At 26.8% G+C, this 18,458-nt stretch overlaps 1 protein-coding gene and 1 long non-coding RNA gene across 3 annotated transcripts; one reads left to right on the top strand and one right to left on the bottom strand.

The window, feature by feature from the left end:
• The first annotated feature begins 10,110 nt into the window (after window positions 1-10,110).
• LOC103834917 (protein SMALL AUXIN UP-REGULATED RNA 10) lies at window positions 10,111-12,652 on the top strand. Its single transcript, XM_033277268.1, has one exon. The coding sequence runs from the start codon at window positions 11,871-11,873 to the stop codon at window positions 12,183-12,185; it is 315 nt and encodes a 104-aa protein (XP_033133159.1). The 5' UTR covers window positions 10,111-11,870; the 3' UTR covers window positions 12,186-12,652.
• A 761-nt stretch (window positions 12,653-13,413) lies between these two features.
• Window positions 13,414-17,555, bottom strand: LOC103834918. 2 transcript variants are annotated; one of them, XR_626585.3, is made up of 3 exons: window positions 17,043-17,555; window positions 16,845-16,926; window positions 13,414-16,337 (listed from the first exon to the last, which is right to left on the bottom strand). It is a non-coding gene; the product is annotated as an uncharacterized LOC103834918 (long non-coding RNA). The 2 variants fall into 2 exon arrangements; XR_626586.3 differs by having other exon boundaries at window positions 13,431-16,314; window positions 17,043-17,206.
• Between the last annotated feature and the right edge of the window lie 903 nt (window positions 17,556-18,458).

Here is an 18,458-nt window from a genome sequence, read left to right as displayed (position 1 = left end):
TGACTATATTAATTTAAAATTTAAAATAATTAACATATTTAAATATATAATTGTGATTTAAATACTTTTGGTATCCAAAATATTTTAGTTTGGATTAGATTTGGATCTGATTATCTGGATATTAAACTTTTAGATCCATCTGAATACTTAATCAATTTTAGTTTATGTTTAGTATTACTTTCAAATCTAGTTCAATTTGGTTCTTTGGATCTTGATGTTTTACCTAGACTTACTTTATTCTACTAATATAAAGCAAAATAAAATAAATGTAAAAAAATATTCACGGTTTATTTAACACCTCATATATATTAATTGAGGATCATTTAAAAACTTGTAACCTTAAGTTTTTTCAAATTAAAAAGAGATCATGCTTAAGTGTCACTTAATTATGATATCAATTTAGCTTACGTGACAGCTTAAGAATCAATTGAAAAATGTTGGTCCAAATTCAATTACTAGGAAACATTATATTAACCTAAAATATAAGAAGCGTGTATTCTTTCCTTAAATAAAAGTACAAAATTACCTAATATGATTAACATATATATGACAATTAATGACTATGAATAATTAAGATTTGATAACATTTTTTGAATCATTCTTCATTTTTGTTTAATTTTATATTATCAAAAAATTAAACAATCATATTAACCATATAATAAAAAAATTAGATTTTTTCTTATATATTATATTTTGAATTTTTTAAAATGACTATAAATTAAAAAAATAAGGAAACCTTATATGTTATATTTAAAATTTTTTAAAACGACTTTAAATTACAAAAACGAGGAAACCTTATATGTTATTTTTTTATATGTTATATTTTGAAAATTTTAAAGCGACTTTAAATTATAAAAGTGTAAGTTTTCCTTAAACATACGACGAAAAATATTAAAATGACATGTATGAATTCGAGGGTTGATCTGAAACTTTTCAAAACTATATGGAAGATAAATTTCAAAATAATTCAATTGTGGTAAAAATACTTTTCACCTTTTTCAAGAATGTGTTTGGTAGAAAAAATGGTTTTTGTGTAATTTTTTTAATGTCTAATCCGATCAATCCATGATAGAATTGTTATAGTTTAGTTTCACAATTTTTAATAAAAACTGATTCGGTCTATCGAAAAGAAATTATATAATAACAACAAAAAATATTGTATATGTATAAAAAAAAGATCAAATATATAAAAAAATTGTCGATATTATATACAAATAAACTCACCCTGCGTAAAGCGCATGTCTTATCCTAGTACATAATTATTGGACTATACTTTAAAACCAATAACATGTGTTTTCTTATAAAATATTCTTGGTAAATATAACAAAAACACGATACAATCGAGTGAAAAGTGTTAAAGTTGCGTGGAAAATAATGTGATCTCCTCACTCAACACCCGAATTCTGTTTTTTCAATCGATTTCACGAATTTTCTTATCAAACTTTTCTGATTTCTGATTTTTTCTTGCAATCTGATTGTATTTATAATTTTTGGTCTGATATGAAAACTCTGTAAAAAATAATATTTGACTTAATTAAAGATCCGACTTTGTGTGTGATATTTTTTTATCTCAATTTTCTTTAATTCATAACCAATCACAATTATTTATTGCATTCGTGTACAGAAGCCTCAACCATGGCTAAGTTCGACAAATACAGAACTTTTAATTTCTAAAAATATCCTCATACCATCATTTTAGTTGATGTGAATCTTAATCATTTTTTAATTTATTTTTTCAAAATGATATTATTCAGTAGTTGTACAGAAATAATTTCAGTTTACTAATAAAAAAGTAAAAAATGTAAGAACTAAAATTAAGCTAATTAAAAAAAATTAGTGTGACCACATTTAATTGTCTGCTGTAGAATTAAAAAAAATTAATATGTAAACACATTAATTGTTAAATGATTGTAAGGCTGACACATCAGTATATTCAAATTGAAATCGATGCGAGGTTTCCGTATTTCTAATGTAGTGTGAAATCATAATTTTTTCTTTTAATATATAAGAGATAGGTTATAAGTTATAACCCACCGAGAGGGGTAGTTTTAGTATTTACTATTTACTAATGTCAAAAACACCAACCATAATTTTTAGCAAGAAAAAAAAACACAACCATAGTATTTAGTCCAATGGGCTTCAAAGCCCATTGAGTAAAATCTAATAAAGCAATCATAGTTGATCTGTTGGAAGCTCACCTGCTAAGTTGTTGCTTCTTTGTTGGCATCGTTTCTGAACTTATCAATTGGAAGATTTTCTCACAAACATCACATGTTTGTTCATATAACGTCAGACGCTGGAGTCTGGATTTCATGCTCTAACAAGTGTTCTACAATGAGTCAATGAGTTTCTTATGAAAGCACTATCAACATAACCACACATATGATGTTAGTACTTTCGAAAGCATATATTTGAACTAGGTTATAGAAACGCACACGGATCTAGTTTCAAGATCACATAACTCTAAACTTTTTCATTTTCAAATGCAAACGTTTGAGTTTGCATTTGGTATATGTATAACACTTACATAACTTACACATTTTTCTTTGAATACTAGGAGGTTTAGTATTTACATTATGACTCTACTTTATTAAATCATATATATATATTTTTTAATTTCTTGTAGTACACAATTAGTTTGTTTTAGTTCTTTACTATATGAGAGGATAGATAGGGTTTAGGGTTTAGATTTGGTGTTTAGATTTAGGGTTTAGAAAGTTACTCATGTTAGATTGGAGAAGGACTTAGGCATATATGTATCATCCAAAAATAAAACTTCTATAAAGAACTTCCATAACGTTTTAAGAACTTTACTTACCTAAAGAAAATAAATATGAAATTTTGTTACTTAGTATAACCATACCAAAACAATATCAAAATGCTTTTAAGAGATTTTACCAAAGACATGCGTGCATACATCCATACGTACGTTTTGAATCCTTGACAATTCAATAATTTGTCTTATGAACTACTTTTTCTTGTTACAAGGCTTAAACTTTTTCTTGTATTTGACAAGAGTGATGAAAGAAGAACCACTATTGAACTCATTCTATAAACTGATCAATGCCACAATTAATATACACTTAGAACTAGTTATGTACATCGAGCAATAATGTTCAATGCAAACCTAACAAAAAATGCTTGATAATTACTATGAGTGACTAAACTTAAACCAACAAATGCATCTACTCTTTACTTCCATTACACTAATATGGTTTAATACATGTGGATTAAAAATATATTAAATCATAATTTGTATTTGTATTGAAAATATTAATTGATGATATAACATTTTTATATATTCATATGTATATATATGAAATATTATAATTTTGATTATTTTGATTATTTATAATATATAGTATTGTTATCAAAGCGGACGGAATGGTGAGGACAGAGACATCGTTGCTATATAGCAATAGAAACAATCGTAGCTAATGACGGTTATATAGAACAATTATAGCAACCACTTATCCATAGCCAAAGCGTAGCTATTTAGCTATAGATCAACAACAAAATCAATCTCTAGCTATATAGCGCTACGGATTGCTACAATTAACTACAAAATTAAAATTTTGCGTTCTATCGCTATATCTATAGCTAATGAATTTGGCTACGGAATTTCTTTCGCCAATCTGTAACTATTTTGATGAATTCTTATAGTGAGCCCGTAATCTCCCAGACCTAAAACCATAACATGTAATATTAATTTCGTTTCAATAGTCATTTGAACTGGGACCTGCCACAATGGCCATTGTCCGTTACACTTGCAAAGAATAGAACAAGCTGAAAGATCGTTAAACTTGTATACGTGACATATATGTTTTCACGTGGCCACGTGGGGCCAAATTATCAAAACCAAACTTTCTATTGGTCGTCGAATCTATCATGTTTTCGTTGTAAAGATGAAAATTCAGAAAACACAAGTAGAAACGATCAAAGTCTTCCATTATTGTGACATCGACATGCATTGTCTCCTCTACAAATAATGTAATAAATCATTTTTCGTATGGTCATTTTCATTCACAGAACATGAGAGTATCCACCAATTTTAGGCACTTACAAACAGGAAACAATTTGAAATAACTTCTTTAGTCTCTCTAGAACTGGAAGAATAAACACATTCAAATATTTTTCTCATAAGGAGAAACTGGAGTACATATTGTGACACTGATAGTTATCAGATTAGACTCACATCAAATGTAATTTAAAAACTGCAAAGAGTTGTAATCAGTAGAAAGACTGAAGACATGGTTTACTCTTGTGGCCTTAGAACGTGGTGGTGGGAGAAAAAAAACATCTCTCATCATAAATCACCCAAAATCAATTTTGTGGCTCAAATGTTATTAGAGGAAATAATATATCATAAGCTTGTGGTGCTAAAGATTTGCTGAGTTGTTATTGTTGGGAGGTAGGTGCCGTGCCACATGGGGGAGTCATATATTTTTGCAGACATGGATCGTACAGTGTTTAAGGGATATGAGCAACTCTAATGCGACTTTCTTTAGTTGTTTTTTTTAGAATAAAAGGATTAAACCCGGGTCTGTTAAAAACACAAACATAACTTTCGGATAAAAAATGCAGTTTACATATAGACTTTTTTCGGATATTCAATTAATAGACGGAAAAGCAGTAGGTTATATCCGTGTAGGATGACTAAGAGAATATAATTTAGTTTCGCATGGTAGATTGATCGAATCTAAGATGATATCCCAAACCATTTTCCTTACCACTTGACCACAGGCTCTCGGTCAACTTTCTTTAGTTTTACTTTGTGGAACTAACATTTTATATATTTGTCAACTAATTCTATACATTAAATATACATTAAATTAAGAGAAGTTTTCTAAGATAACTCTTTTTAAATTTTTGTTACAAAAACAATGAGAAAAATGACCAAAAATTTTTATTAAAGGATAAAAATATATTTCTCCCTAGGGTTAACTATTCTAGACTTAGGGTTTAGAGTTAAATGATAGATTTTTGGAGATAAGATTTCAAATTTTAAAAAATAAAAAACAAATATTAAAAATTTTAAGGTAAAAAGGGACTATTGATCTTTTTTTTTTCAAGTGTTATTTTTGTGACAAAAACTTAAAAAATGGATATTTGATAGAATTGCCCTTAAATTAATTTACTTGATATAAGTATTGTCACGGATAACACAACTTTTTTTACATTTGTCGGATTTACGCGAGAGTAGATAATATCATATTCACACTTTATATCTTTGTCGGATTTACGTGAGAGTAGATAATATCATGTTCACACTTTATATCTTTGCTTATATATTTTTAAAAATTATTTCTATATAAATATGTTTATATGAACAATTTTAGATATTTGTTAGCAAATATTTATGTGTATATATATATATATATTATGTTAATTTTTTCTATTGGTTGTTAAGGTATTATTCCCATATTGAGGTGAATTCTTTAGCTAAGTACCTTTTAATCTCTTCAAAAACACTTCTTTTTTTTTGTTAAAGGGTTTTCCTATTCAAAAACTCTTATGTACGCAGTTTTAAAGTTTTTTAGAAAATCTACTCTATTAAAATAGAGTCCTAATTTTATCTACTGTGAAATGTTGTCAATTAAAATTGGACCTATTCTAAATACTACCATTTATTATACACGCATGACACATATCACTTATGTTAACCAAGTTACTTAATTCAAACCAACTTTACACAAACCATATGCTCCGGTTTTCTACTTATACAATAACAATACAAATTTCAATTAGTATTAGTATTGATAACTAAACCGATCTTATCCGAACATTATTTCGCTAAGCGTTTGTTTGTCTTTGCCTATAAGATGCCTTCAAGATTGACTACAAGTGACATCAGCTTAATATACAACGTAATAAAATCAATTCATATTTGTTCATCTTTCATCGTAATATATGAAAAATAAAAAACATGTTAATGTGTTTAAACTAATTCTAATAATGTTGATGACAATTTCGCTGACAAATAACTTAATTAGGAATAGATTTGCAAAAAACGTATTTTTTTTTAATATTCAGTAATGTTTAAATTAATTAACTTGACTAATTAATACCATTTTATGTTCATTTAATTGATCTAAATTTGTTGAAAATTTAGTAAAATACTAACTACATATAATAAATAATTGCATATCTAAAACAGTCTTCAAAATATTTATTTATTCTATTAAAACGAAAGTACAAAAAGTCTATTGTACAAAAGTATAACTATTTCATTAGACTTTGATTATTTACAAATCATTCAAATATATATCATTTCTAGAAATTTTATAATTTATAAAGATGATAATAACAAAGTAGTTTACCTATAAATTTAAATTTTATTTTTAATGAAAAAGATCTAACCAAATCTTAATAAAATTTTAAATATATTTCTAAAATAATGCATTAATTAATTTCATAATTAGTAACATAATATTATTATAAATTAATATTAACTAAAAATTTATTTGAAAATAAAAATAAAATAAAACTAATATTAATAACAAATCAGTTTTGACTATAAATTTAATGTCTATCTATAATGATAACAAAATTTGCTAAGAATAAAAAAAAAATATTTTTAATAAAATATTTCAATAATTTAGTATAAGATTTGAAAGTCATAAAACATCAAAAAAACATTATATATCGATAATATTAACTCAAATAATAGGATTGTGTTACTATGTATAAAAATAAATAAAATAATAAGTTTAAATTAATTAAACCGAATAATGTATTTACTTATAAAATTCTGCAACATCATAAAATGATAGATGTTAAAATATATATTTTTCAAACACAATATGAAAACTTAAATTATCCTTAGAAAATATCATTTTTATAGTATAAATAAATAAAATTTTGAAAAATGTGTGTACAAACTGTAGAAATTAGAAAAACATATTTATAAGATATTTTCTATTTAATTATTTCTGATAATGAATTTATTGTACCGAAATCAAAATATACTATTATATAATAATAATTAATCACAAAATTTAATGTAAAAATTATTATTTTAATAGTGTTGGGATTATGCTATTATACATATAACACTGAAATGTAAATATAAATATTTAATATTGAAGTTATATATTTATAAAATTAAAAATATCCGCACGGACACGTGCGGGTCAAACTCTAGTGGATGTTAAAAAGGAGGAATAAGAAGATTCTTTAAGAAAATATATCTTTATTTTCGAAATATATATTTTAAGATTTTTATTAAGAGAAATCATAGTTCAAATATTCCTTTTTTGCATTTTGTCGTTAGGAGCTGTCCCTTTTATACTTTTGAATTGGAAAACTGAATTTGCAAGGAAATAAAATAAGGGAAGAACTCTTTCAAAATATATATTAATTTTAATATTTGTTTTGTACCTTCTGTCGCTAGGAGCTGTCTTGTCCCTTCGGTAGTTTTGAATATTGTAACTACATCACATCATACCTGCGTTATCAAATCAACATCTTTTGTACCATTCTTAAAAGGTTCTGAATGTATTGATTTTATTGTAGACTCGCAAAATTCAACTCTAGTAAATTGAAAGACCTTCAAATCTTATGAAGATTTTGAATCATGTTAAATAACAAATCAGATCTTGAAGATGATGATGAATTGAGAGTGGGGTAACGAAGACTGTGAAGGATGTCTACAAGTTATAACCACAACAGAAGCGCCAATTCCGGACAGCCATGTATTGTTTCTTTCGTTATATTTCATTTCCACCTGATTAATACTCTCACAGGCTCCTTCTCCTTTGTCCCTACACACACCATCTCTTAATTTTGTTTTCATTCATTTTTGTTAAAATGCTATAAATACGGAAAAATCAGGTGTAGTTTTTACTTTTCTCCTCTCTTCCCTTTTCGACAACAGTTCCATCTTAACGTTTTTCATATAATTTTAAGAAGATACAAATTTAATTATATCTCTCCCCTTTATGTTGCAGGTAAAGCCAAACACTTAACCTATTTTCTTATTTGTCGACCGAGAGATCTGATCTTAATTCTTTACATGTGTCCTTATTTCTTGATATATCGTAAAATCTCTAAAACATAATACAATTTTGAAAGGTTTATTTGAAAATTGAAAACAAATCTTAGGAGACTAGATATTAATTCAGACTAATATCTTAAACTAACTTTACTAGTTGTAAGTGAGATGTATACCACATGTTATAACATATACTCTCTCCGTTCCAATATATAAGGCCAACATTATTGGTGGTGGTGGGAGAGTCCTTAAGCGTGGGTCCCACCACCTTTTTTCAATGACTGTGCCATAATGTTCCAATTTAAGAAACTTTTGCATTGAGCCCTTAGCACTGTTTACGGACCCCACAATACGTGGCGACCCGCTATAAGTTTATTTTTTTATTTTTTTATTTTTTTTAAAAACCAGAAAACAGAAAAAAAAAGATTTTAAGGACCAAAAAATGGACCACTGATAATGTTGCCTTAAGATGTTTTCGTATTTTTAAGTAGTTTTAACTTTATCAAAATCTGTGTAAATAATCAAATTTTATAATTTTATTTTGTAATTGGTTAAATAGTTTTAATTTATAGTTTTAATAATACTTTTTAAATAAAAAATAATTTTTTTAATAAGTGTGTTTTACCTAGAATATCTTATATTTAGGAACATAAAGAGTATATGATAGTACTTTATTTAAAGTTTTGAACCAAAATGTTAATCAAAAGTTTATATACAGCACTAACCAATTGTTCTACTTATTTAAAGTACCATATCGTGTTTGTTAATAAGCAGATGAAAAAATATTGGGTCCTTATTGATTTGATTACTCATATGGTCATACGTACCCTATGATGTTACAGAATAGTTGTTTTTGTTACTCAGCATACATATAGATCTTCATGTTCTAGTTGATGTTTTCGACTACAACTGTAGCTATTACTGTCTTTTTTTCTTTGAAACACTTTTACTGTCTAAAATATATGTTACACCGACTACCGTTACAAACAAATAAGTTGTATTCATATAATTAAAAATCAATTAGATGATAAATTAATATAGAGATTGCCAAAAAGATGAGTCCTTTTCGACCACTTTTTAAATTTCCTCTTTGGCAGTTACATTGGATTTGATTAATGTACTCAAATTTCCGTCTAAATAAATTTGCAATTATACATTGGATTTGTGATAAATCCAAAGGTGAAATTGTTTGAGGATGCTGATTGAATCATCAGCCATCACACTGAAATAAACGGAATTAAAAAAAATGATCAGAAAAGGACAGAAGTACGTGGAACAAAATGCATCGGAGAAACGAGATGGAAACTTGCATGGATTTGATAATATCAATTAAACAAAAGATTAGGTTCAAACCTAAGCATTTGTTTTGACTTTCAAAATTTCACATGTGGACAATTTGTTATATAGTTTAGCTATATATTTGATCTTTTCTCATGTATTAATTAACTGCATAGATAATGCGAACAACATTTTTTTTGGTTTTTGGTAATTAAAAAACAACGTTTTTACAACTGTCAAAAAAGCTGAACCAAGTTGGATTTATAACCAAACCTACCAAAATCGATGGTAAAATAAACTATAACAAAATTTATAAGGTGATTTTCCCATTGGGTCAAAAAATGGATGACCTACGTTTCAACATGTCATATGAACCTTCAATAACCAATATTCTCTCTATTTCAATATAAACTAGACCTTGATCCATGCACCCGCGCAGGTATTTATTTTTGGTTTGCAAAAAAAAATATATTTATCTTATATAAATAGTAATATATGTTTTTAAAATTTATATATACATATATATATATTAAATACTTATTTAATATATTTCTAAACACAATTATTTTAGAATTTAGAATGAATAATTTTATTTTATTTTTTGATCTGTCAACTGTTACAACTCTATTTTTAAAATATAACTCGTGTGTTCGTGCAAATGTATTTTTTATAGATCAAAATTTTAATGTAAAATAAAATGGTTATCTATTTTTATATTTGATTTATACAATTAAATAATTCAATATATTATTTAAAATTTTATGGTTTATATTATGTATTTTTATAATATTTTTATGTTTTTTAGACGTAGTTAATATACCAAAATAAAAAATAACCATCCCGTAATAATAAAATTTTGTTACATTTTTGACATTGATTAAGTATAATTTATTGTTTATCCAGATTATAGGAAACATTTTTTAAATAAATAAACATAATTTGTTAAACTATAAAATGCATTAATTAAACTATAAAAGACAAGAATACTAAAAGGTAGGAAAATTTATTACTTCAGTGGCATTCAAATGTAAATAATTTTGAAAACTAAGAGGCAATTTATATTGGTACTTCTCTTTTAATAATAGAGATGATGTTTTAGAAGAAGTGTTTTGTTTCAATTTACATAAAATTTTAAAATTTTAAAATTATTTTTAACTTTATTGGAAACAGTTCAAGCAATTAAATTTTACTGTCTTTTTTTATAATTGGTTAAATGATTTAAAATTATATTTTTAAAAATGCTTTTATTTTTAAATGTAACTTTTTTAATCTTTGTTCACTAAGTTAAAAATATTATGGATCTGATGGAATATGTTCTTAAACGACATTGGTGATCGATCCACTTAAACCAAAAAAATATAAAACCACGGAACTACAATTTTTTTGTGTTGATTTATTCCATATTAATTTGTAGATAAATAAAAAGAAATGAAAAATAATGGGCATTAAAGTGTTGGCTGGCCACTCTAATTGTAGGAAAAGACATGTGATTTTGCAAGTACGTACTTCGGTTCACGCCTCACGTATACTTCGTCCGTAATCCTTTTCCAATGTAATCAATTTATGGCAAAACGGGTATATTATATATTAACGGCCACACTATATTTTATATTTACATATTAGTTGTAATAAACTTGGAAGTTTCAGTAGAGACAAAATCTGAAGAAGAGTGTCTATTAAGTGAAGAGGAAACCGGTACCACTTGAATTAATTTGTAGCGTTGTGTCTAGAAAAAAATATACAAGACGGAGACAATGTAGGGCACTGTTATAGTCCCTACCTTATTTATAAGACTTTCAAAAAAACTTGTATGCATGCATATACATTCACATATTCCCCTCTATTTATCTTATGGTTTTGTCTTCAAATTTTCCCTTTTTTCCTACATCCCACATGATAGTTTCTTTATAAAGTTACATAAATAAGAATTTCATTTTCTGTGTTTTCTTTGTTAAATTTATGTAGTGTTAAAGGAAAATTGATTATTCCTCAGTTCAGTTATCAATTGATGCAGAAAGAAAATAATACTATTGGTTATTCTGGGGCATATACATTGACCTTGCAAAACAATAATAAATTAATAATCAGAAACTAGAGTGAGTAAAAAACAAGTGTTTGGATTGTTTTTTTTCTTGGCTAAAAGGTGGTTAGATTTTAATGAGAATAAACTATAAATATTATATTTTACCAATAAAACAAATATTCTGATGATACTTTAGATTTATATTTTACGCGGATTGTACAGGATTACGCGGGGTTCATGGTTTGCATTGACATGAATATAAGATTGATCACCAAGGAAAACATTTCATGTGTTTCTGCATGAATTAGTCGTTGTTATGTATATAATACATATAACCTAGTCACAAATCCTCTAAAAGTCATGCGTAAACCTAAAAAATCTATGTAAAAAGAAAAAATATCTACGAGTATATGATTTTTCTTATAAATTTAATAATCTCTTCCCGTTTCTCTCTCTCCTTGTGCCCTTATATACCCCTCCATACCCACCCACCACCTTCACATCCACACCTTTCTTAAAACAGACCAAACTCTCTCTTCTCTCTCTAGACAAGTTAGGTTTCAATAAGCTCAAATCATGGCGTTAAAGAAGTCTAACAAAGTGGCAGCGTCTCAAGCAGCATCTCTAAAGAAAATCTTGAAGAGATGCTCAAGTCTTGGAAAGAAGAATCAAAGTAACTGCTACTTCAACGACGTGCCAAAGGGTCACTTCCCGGTCTACGTTGGTCAGCAACGTAGTCGCTACGTGGTCCCAATCTCATGGCTAGATCATCCTGAGTTTCAGACACTCCTCCAACTGGCTGAGGAAGAGTTTGGATTCGAGCACGACATGGGTCTCACTATCCCTTGTGACGAAGTTGTCTTTCAATCACTCATCTCCATGTTCAGATAGAACTCGAGATTATGATCCTTATTAAGATTCTTAAGGGTTTGATCACATTGCCACACTCAAGACTCGAAGATAAAAACATTAAACTTATTACTAAGAAACTATAGAAACAAGAAGCAAGAAATAAGGAATATATAACTATATCTTTAGTTTTTCTTCTTTGCTAAGAAGACAGAATCAAATGGCGGGCATTGCGTCAAGCATCGACTCAAGATTTGTGGCTATATTAATACATCTAACAGTTTTTATATAACCACTCTCTTGGGATTTATTTTTTCTTATGAATGTTTTTTTGGGGTCATGTCTATTTATTTTGAATTTTGTATATTAGTTTTCGTGGGCGACTTTTCCCTTAAGTCAACGTGTAATGTTGACCGTTGGTTCTTGAGAGGAATAGCTAGTTTGTTTGTATTAATTCTGAATCAATAATTTTTATTTTTTTGTTTATCATATAGACATATATACTATTAGTTTTCCATTCGTCTTAATGATTGACCAGAAATACAGCACTAAAATCCTGTTTATAACAAATTAACAACTGATAGTATTTGTTTTCTGTATATTCTATGTGAAACTATCAAAATAAAACAAACACAAAAAGAAAAATAGCACTTTAGAAATTATTCATCTATTTCTTACTGATGATATTCTCTCAGACGATAGTTTCCACTCTCTCTCAACCATAATTGGCCAAACATGAACGAGTTACCATTTGTCGTTCCAATCGTCTTCTACTAGCCAAAGCGTAATGATTGGTTCTACAACTCAATATCTACGAAGCCAGAGTAGAAATAAGATTTAATCCATGATCATTATTCGAACGATCATCGAGATACTCTTAATTTGCTCTCCTTTTTTGGGGGTTTATCAGAAACACTTTTTTTTTTGATGATCCTAGTATCCGAATGCCTTAGAAGAAAAAGATCCGACTATTGCCTAATAATTGACCGTTCACCGGAGTTAAGCCTGGAAACCCACCGTAAGAGAAACAGTCATTTTCACTCTATTTAATCGACAGTAGCTGAGATTCAAAATTAGGTGGTAGATCGTACAGCCGTGAGTCCTTTACCACCAGACCACAAACGTCCGGTTTAGAAGATAACATTTTTAATTGGACACACATTCTTTGCTCTAACCCATGATTTCACTCCAGATGGGAAACATGAATTTCATATCTATGTTTTTTTTTGAATTTTAATGTATCAACTATATAAATTGAATATTCGTGCAGACCCGTTTAGATTCATCTTTTGGTTTTGTTTTTTTTAGTTTGGGTTTACTAGAAGACATTGGTATTCTTTTCAGTTGTGGTGTCGACAAATATTTGAAAGTTTAATTGCTTAAATTTTTACATTTCAGTTATGTTTGTGCGTTTTCATTTATCGGTTTTTTCTTTGCAGAATTTATATACATGCAACATTAGTTTAAACGTCGATATGAAATTTGGAATTTTTCAAATATGACTTAAAATTTAGAGTTAATCCTAAAATAACCTATATTTTTGTTGAAACTTATTTGAAATTTCAAAAAATCTTTCAAAATCTTACTCATATCTAAAAAATCCAGTAAATTCAAAAATATTCAAATGATTTCAAAATAAAGAAAAATTTAAAAATAATTTTTAATGCTTAAATAATAAATAAAACAGTCACATTATGTTGAATCTATAACTTTTTAGAATTTAACATATAAAACACACAAAAATAAATATCCAAAATTTATAAATCTACCTTTAAATGAATGAAAGATGAGAACCATATAATGAAAATCCTACAAAAATAAGATAAATTAGTGAGAAAAACATAACAAAAATGAGAAAGTGATAAAAAGTTTGGTGTTTTCAAGTTCAAAGAGATTAGAAAGAGGTTAGAGAGTACCAGTCATTTGAGAGGAAGAAAAAGAATGTGTAGTTTTTTTTTGTATAAGGAGACAAAGTTCAATTATGTTTTATATTTTCGGTTCAGAAGACTTCCAAAGAAATCACTTCCAGGGAAGACTTTCCTAGAAGTATTCTAGCATAAAAAGCATTAGAAAACTTTCCAAAAAATCTTATGAGAATTCTTACAAAGTATGACTCAAATCTGAAAAAAATCAGTATATCCAAAAAATTTCAAATGACGTCAAAATAGAGAAAAACTTTAAAAATATTTTTTATACTTAAATAATAAATAAAACAGTCGCATTAGATTGAATCTATAGAATCTAACATATAAAACACACAAAATACATTGTCGTGAAGTCTTCTAAGTAAGAATTGGAAAACTTTGTCGTGAAGTCTTCTAAGAAGTTTTCTAAACTCTAAATTACTAGAAGTCTTTGAAAGCTTTCTAGAAGATTTCACATGTATGAAATTTTCTCAAGAAGTATTTTAATGCTCTATATGTTACAAAACCTTTTGGAAGATTTCTTGGGAAATCTTCCGGAATTCTTCTAAATCCTATAATCAATAACTAATCAAAAAACACTTTTTTAAATTTAAAAAAGCTTAAAATTTGTTTAAAATCAAGTTATTAGATAGTCACTAAATACATATAGGTAAAATTTAAAATATTAATATTTCAAAACCTAACTGTAAAAATACCAACAATACTATACTATATGTTACGAAATCATAAACCAAGAACTATCATGACTCAATCTACATTTACTCATTTATGTTGAAAATATTTCAATTTTATTAAAACTAAATTACACCATTTAGAAATGTTTATTATTACATGAGTTTAATTTTTACCATTCAAAATACTTTTTATAAAATTTATTAATTATTTTTAAAATTTAATACATGAGAAGATTTCCCATAGAAGACTTCTAAAAGATTTTGTTTTAGGTGGGAAGATGTTAGAAGACTTCTTGAAAATTAAGTTTTCCAAACCCAAACCCAATCAAATAACTAACTAAATAGCAAAAATAATTCATGAAACTTAAAATCAACTTATAGAGTGTGTAGTATACGCAAAACTAGACACATGTAGGTAAATTGTTTTTAAAGTTAAGATTCTGAAATCTAAACCTAAGAATACAAACAATGTTATAACACATATTACCAAACCCTAAAGACTATCATAACTCAATATACATTCATTTATCTATGTTGAAAACAATTCAATTTTATAAATATAAACATTATTTAGAAATTTTTATAATTACATGATTTCAATATTTTCTCCATCAAAATAGTTTTTATAAAAAAATTAAATTATTTTAAAGATCTATTCTACGAAAAAATTTACAAAGAAATTTTCTCAGAAAAGACTTATTTTTTTTAGAAGTCTTCTCATACGAATTGGTTATAATAATAAAATTCAACACAAATTTTTTGTTTGATCATAAGATGATTTTTGTAATTTCACTAGTTTTTTGAGTTCTTACATTTGATTGAATTTGAATTACACTTTTACTTTTAAAATTAAGTTTTGAGTTATTTTTGACAAATCCCTTCGTGAAATTTTTCGGAGAACAAAAGTTTAATACTATCAAGCCTTGTTTCAAAAGATAAAATAACATGGAATAATACTATCATACTGTTTGAGTGGGGTTCGATAATTGATTTTGAATCACTTTCATGATTTATCATACGTTCCATTAGTCTCCTTTTTGCAACCATAGAACTCATAAATCTATTCTATTAAAACAGTAGTGTGACCCATTGATAAAAGTAGGGTCTAACAATTATTTCAACAATACATACTTTTTTTTATGGTAACTGCAATGCTTAATTTTCAAACGTAACCACTACCTGATCTTCTATTTCGAAAGTAACCACCACTCCTTAATAGTTTGAGCATATCTTTTACACGGCTACATGCCTAATAATCAGGGGACCCGATAACTGAATCAATAGATATTAATTAATTAAACATTAAACATCATTTATATAAAGATGTGAATATGTAGAAAGAACCTCTATTTATATGTAATTCCCCTACTAATCGGGACCATCTATTCTATTAAAACAGTAGTGTGACCCATTGATAAAAGTAGGGTCTAACAATTATTTCAACAATACATATTTTTTTTATATGGTAACTGCAATGCTTAATTTTCAAACGTAACCACTACATGACCTTCTATTTCGAAAGTAACCACCACTCCTTAATAGTTTGAGCATATCTTTTACACGGCTACATGCCTAATAATCAGGGGACCCGATAACTGAATCAATAGATATTAATTAATTAAACATTAAACATCATTTATATAAAGATGTGAATATGTAGAGAGAACCTCTATTTATATGTAATTCCCCTACTAATCGGGACCATTTAAAAACTATTTTCTGGACTTTACCACCATTTAAATTGTCTACTAATATATTTTCTAGACTTTCCACCATATTTACGATAGCTAATAATATATAACCTTAGTTTTGTCGATTGTTTCCTAATAATATGGAGCATATCTATTTTTTTCTGATTATATATCCAACAAACAAGAACATTTCAGGAATCAAATCAATTATTCTAAACTCAATTTTGAAATTTGGTTATCTAACTCCTTAATCCCGTAATTTGCAACAATTTTTAAACTAAAAAACTAAATTTTTTCTTCTCCACAAGTGTTTCTATAGCCATCCTCTCATATAAATATCATTCCTACAATCTACTCTTAACACACTTCCTAAAACCTGAATTCACAAACTTAATCTAATTCAGAAAATACCTTTAAGCATGGAACTCACGACTTTGGCTGACATCAGACCGTTCAAGTCAGAATGGCGTGTTCAAGTTAAGGTGCTCCATACCTGGAAGCATTACCCCATAACACAATTGTAATATGTTCACACAGCAGTACAATTGTCAGATTTTTTTTGAAACTTTTACAGAAGAACATAGATTTATCACATGGCCAAAAGATTACCTGAGATCTTGACAGGAGCAAAGCAGATTAAAACTTCTCTGGTTTCAATTGAACATAGTCACTCAGATTCAGCTTCCACAGTCTTCTACGGCTTTCTAAGAACTGAATGAGATTTCACTTTTTTGTTCATCATCCACCGACAAAATTAAAACTTGATTAAGACAGTATAAGCTCACATAAGGTTTTGTGGGGAAAAAACAATTTGGGCCATGGACATATAATTTACGAAACCCATTATAATTGGATCATGGACTTTGATTTACATAACCCATTTTTAATTGCTATAAAAATTATTATGTGTAATATTATGTTTAATAATGATGTAATTATAAATATATACGAAATTAAATAATTCCAATTTTATGAAAATTTTTTTTATTTATTTAATATATTTATTTAATTACTGTTTTATTACTAAACAAAATTGTAACAATACTTTGTTATTTTTAAAAAACAATTACTGTTTGAAAATAAAATACCATATTAATGTGTTAAAAGTCTATGGCACAAATTTATAGTTTAACAATATAATAAATTCAATAAAACTATCAAAATACTTTACTAATCATTTTTTTTAATTATTTTTATTTAATGTACTTAGAAAAATTATCTATTCTATTAAATTCATATCATACAAAAATATGATTATACAAACACACAAACATATAAATTATATTAGGCAAAAATTTTAAAAACAAAAAATATTCCCGCCCTCTCGAGGACGGGTCAATATCCAGTATATTCTTAAATCGTAAGCGCGGCTTTAATATTTGTCAATACGTTATACGGTATAAGCATTTCTTAACACGTATACGCATTATTAGGCAGTTAAACTGAGCATGCCAGAGAAATTTTGTCAAGATCGTCTAATCGACATGTGCCATAAAATTTCTACTTGAAAGACACCTTACGTATTTGTTTTAAAATTTACTTTAAAAATAACAAAGTAAATTTTAAAACAAATACGTAAGGTGTCTCTTAAGTAAAAAAACAAGTGTTTCTCAAGTAAAAAATTACTTATTTCTTGAAACGATATGTAAATTATATCACAAGATATCCAATAGAATACTATTGTATAATGTAAAGTAAAATATGATGATTAATTTGATTATTATTATATATATGTTTACATACAAAATGTCAATAAATAAAATATAGAAAAATTCTCTATGATAGCATTTTTAAATTTATTTTCACAAAGAAAATTCTCAATGAAGAAAATAACCAAAATAAGTTTTATTAAAAAATTTTACCTTTGGATTCATTAATCTAGATTTAGGATTTAGATTTAAAGGATAAATTTTGGGGATAGAATTTTCAAATTTTAAAAGATAAAAAATAAATATTATAAATTTTAAAATAAAAACACTATTTTGATATTTTTTCTTCAAATGATATTTTTGTGACAAAAATTTT

Source organism: Brassica rapa, chromosome A08 (assembly GCF_000309985.2).
Source record: "Brassica rapa cultivar Chiifu-401-42 chromosome A08, CAAS_Brap_v3.01, whole genome shotgun sequence".
Taxonomy (NCBI): Eukaryota; Viridiplantae; Streptophyta; class Magnoliopsida; order Brassicales; family Brassicaceae; genus Brassica; species Brassica rapa.
The sequence above is the reverse complement of the archived record's forward strand: the minus strand, read 5'-3'. Positions and strand labels throughout refer to the sequence as shown.

Coding starts and splice junctions, on each gene's coding strand:
- LOC103834917 (XM_033277268.1), top strand. CDS start 11,871: ATGGCGTTAAAGAAGTCTAACAAAGTGGCAGCGTCTCAAGCAGCATCT.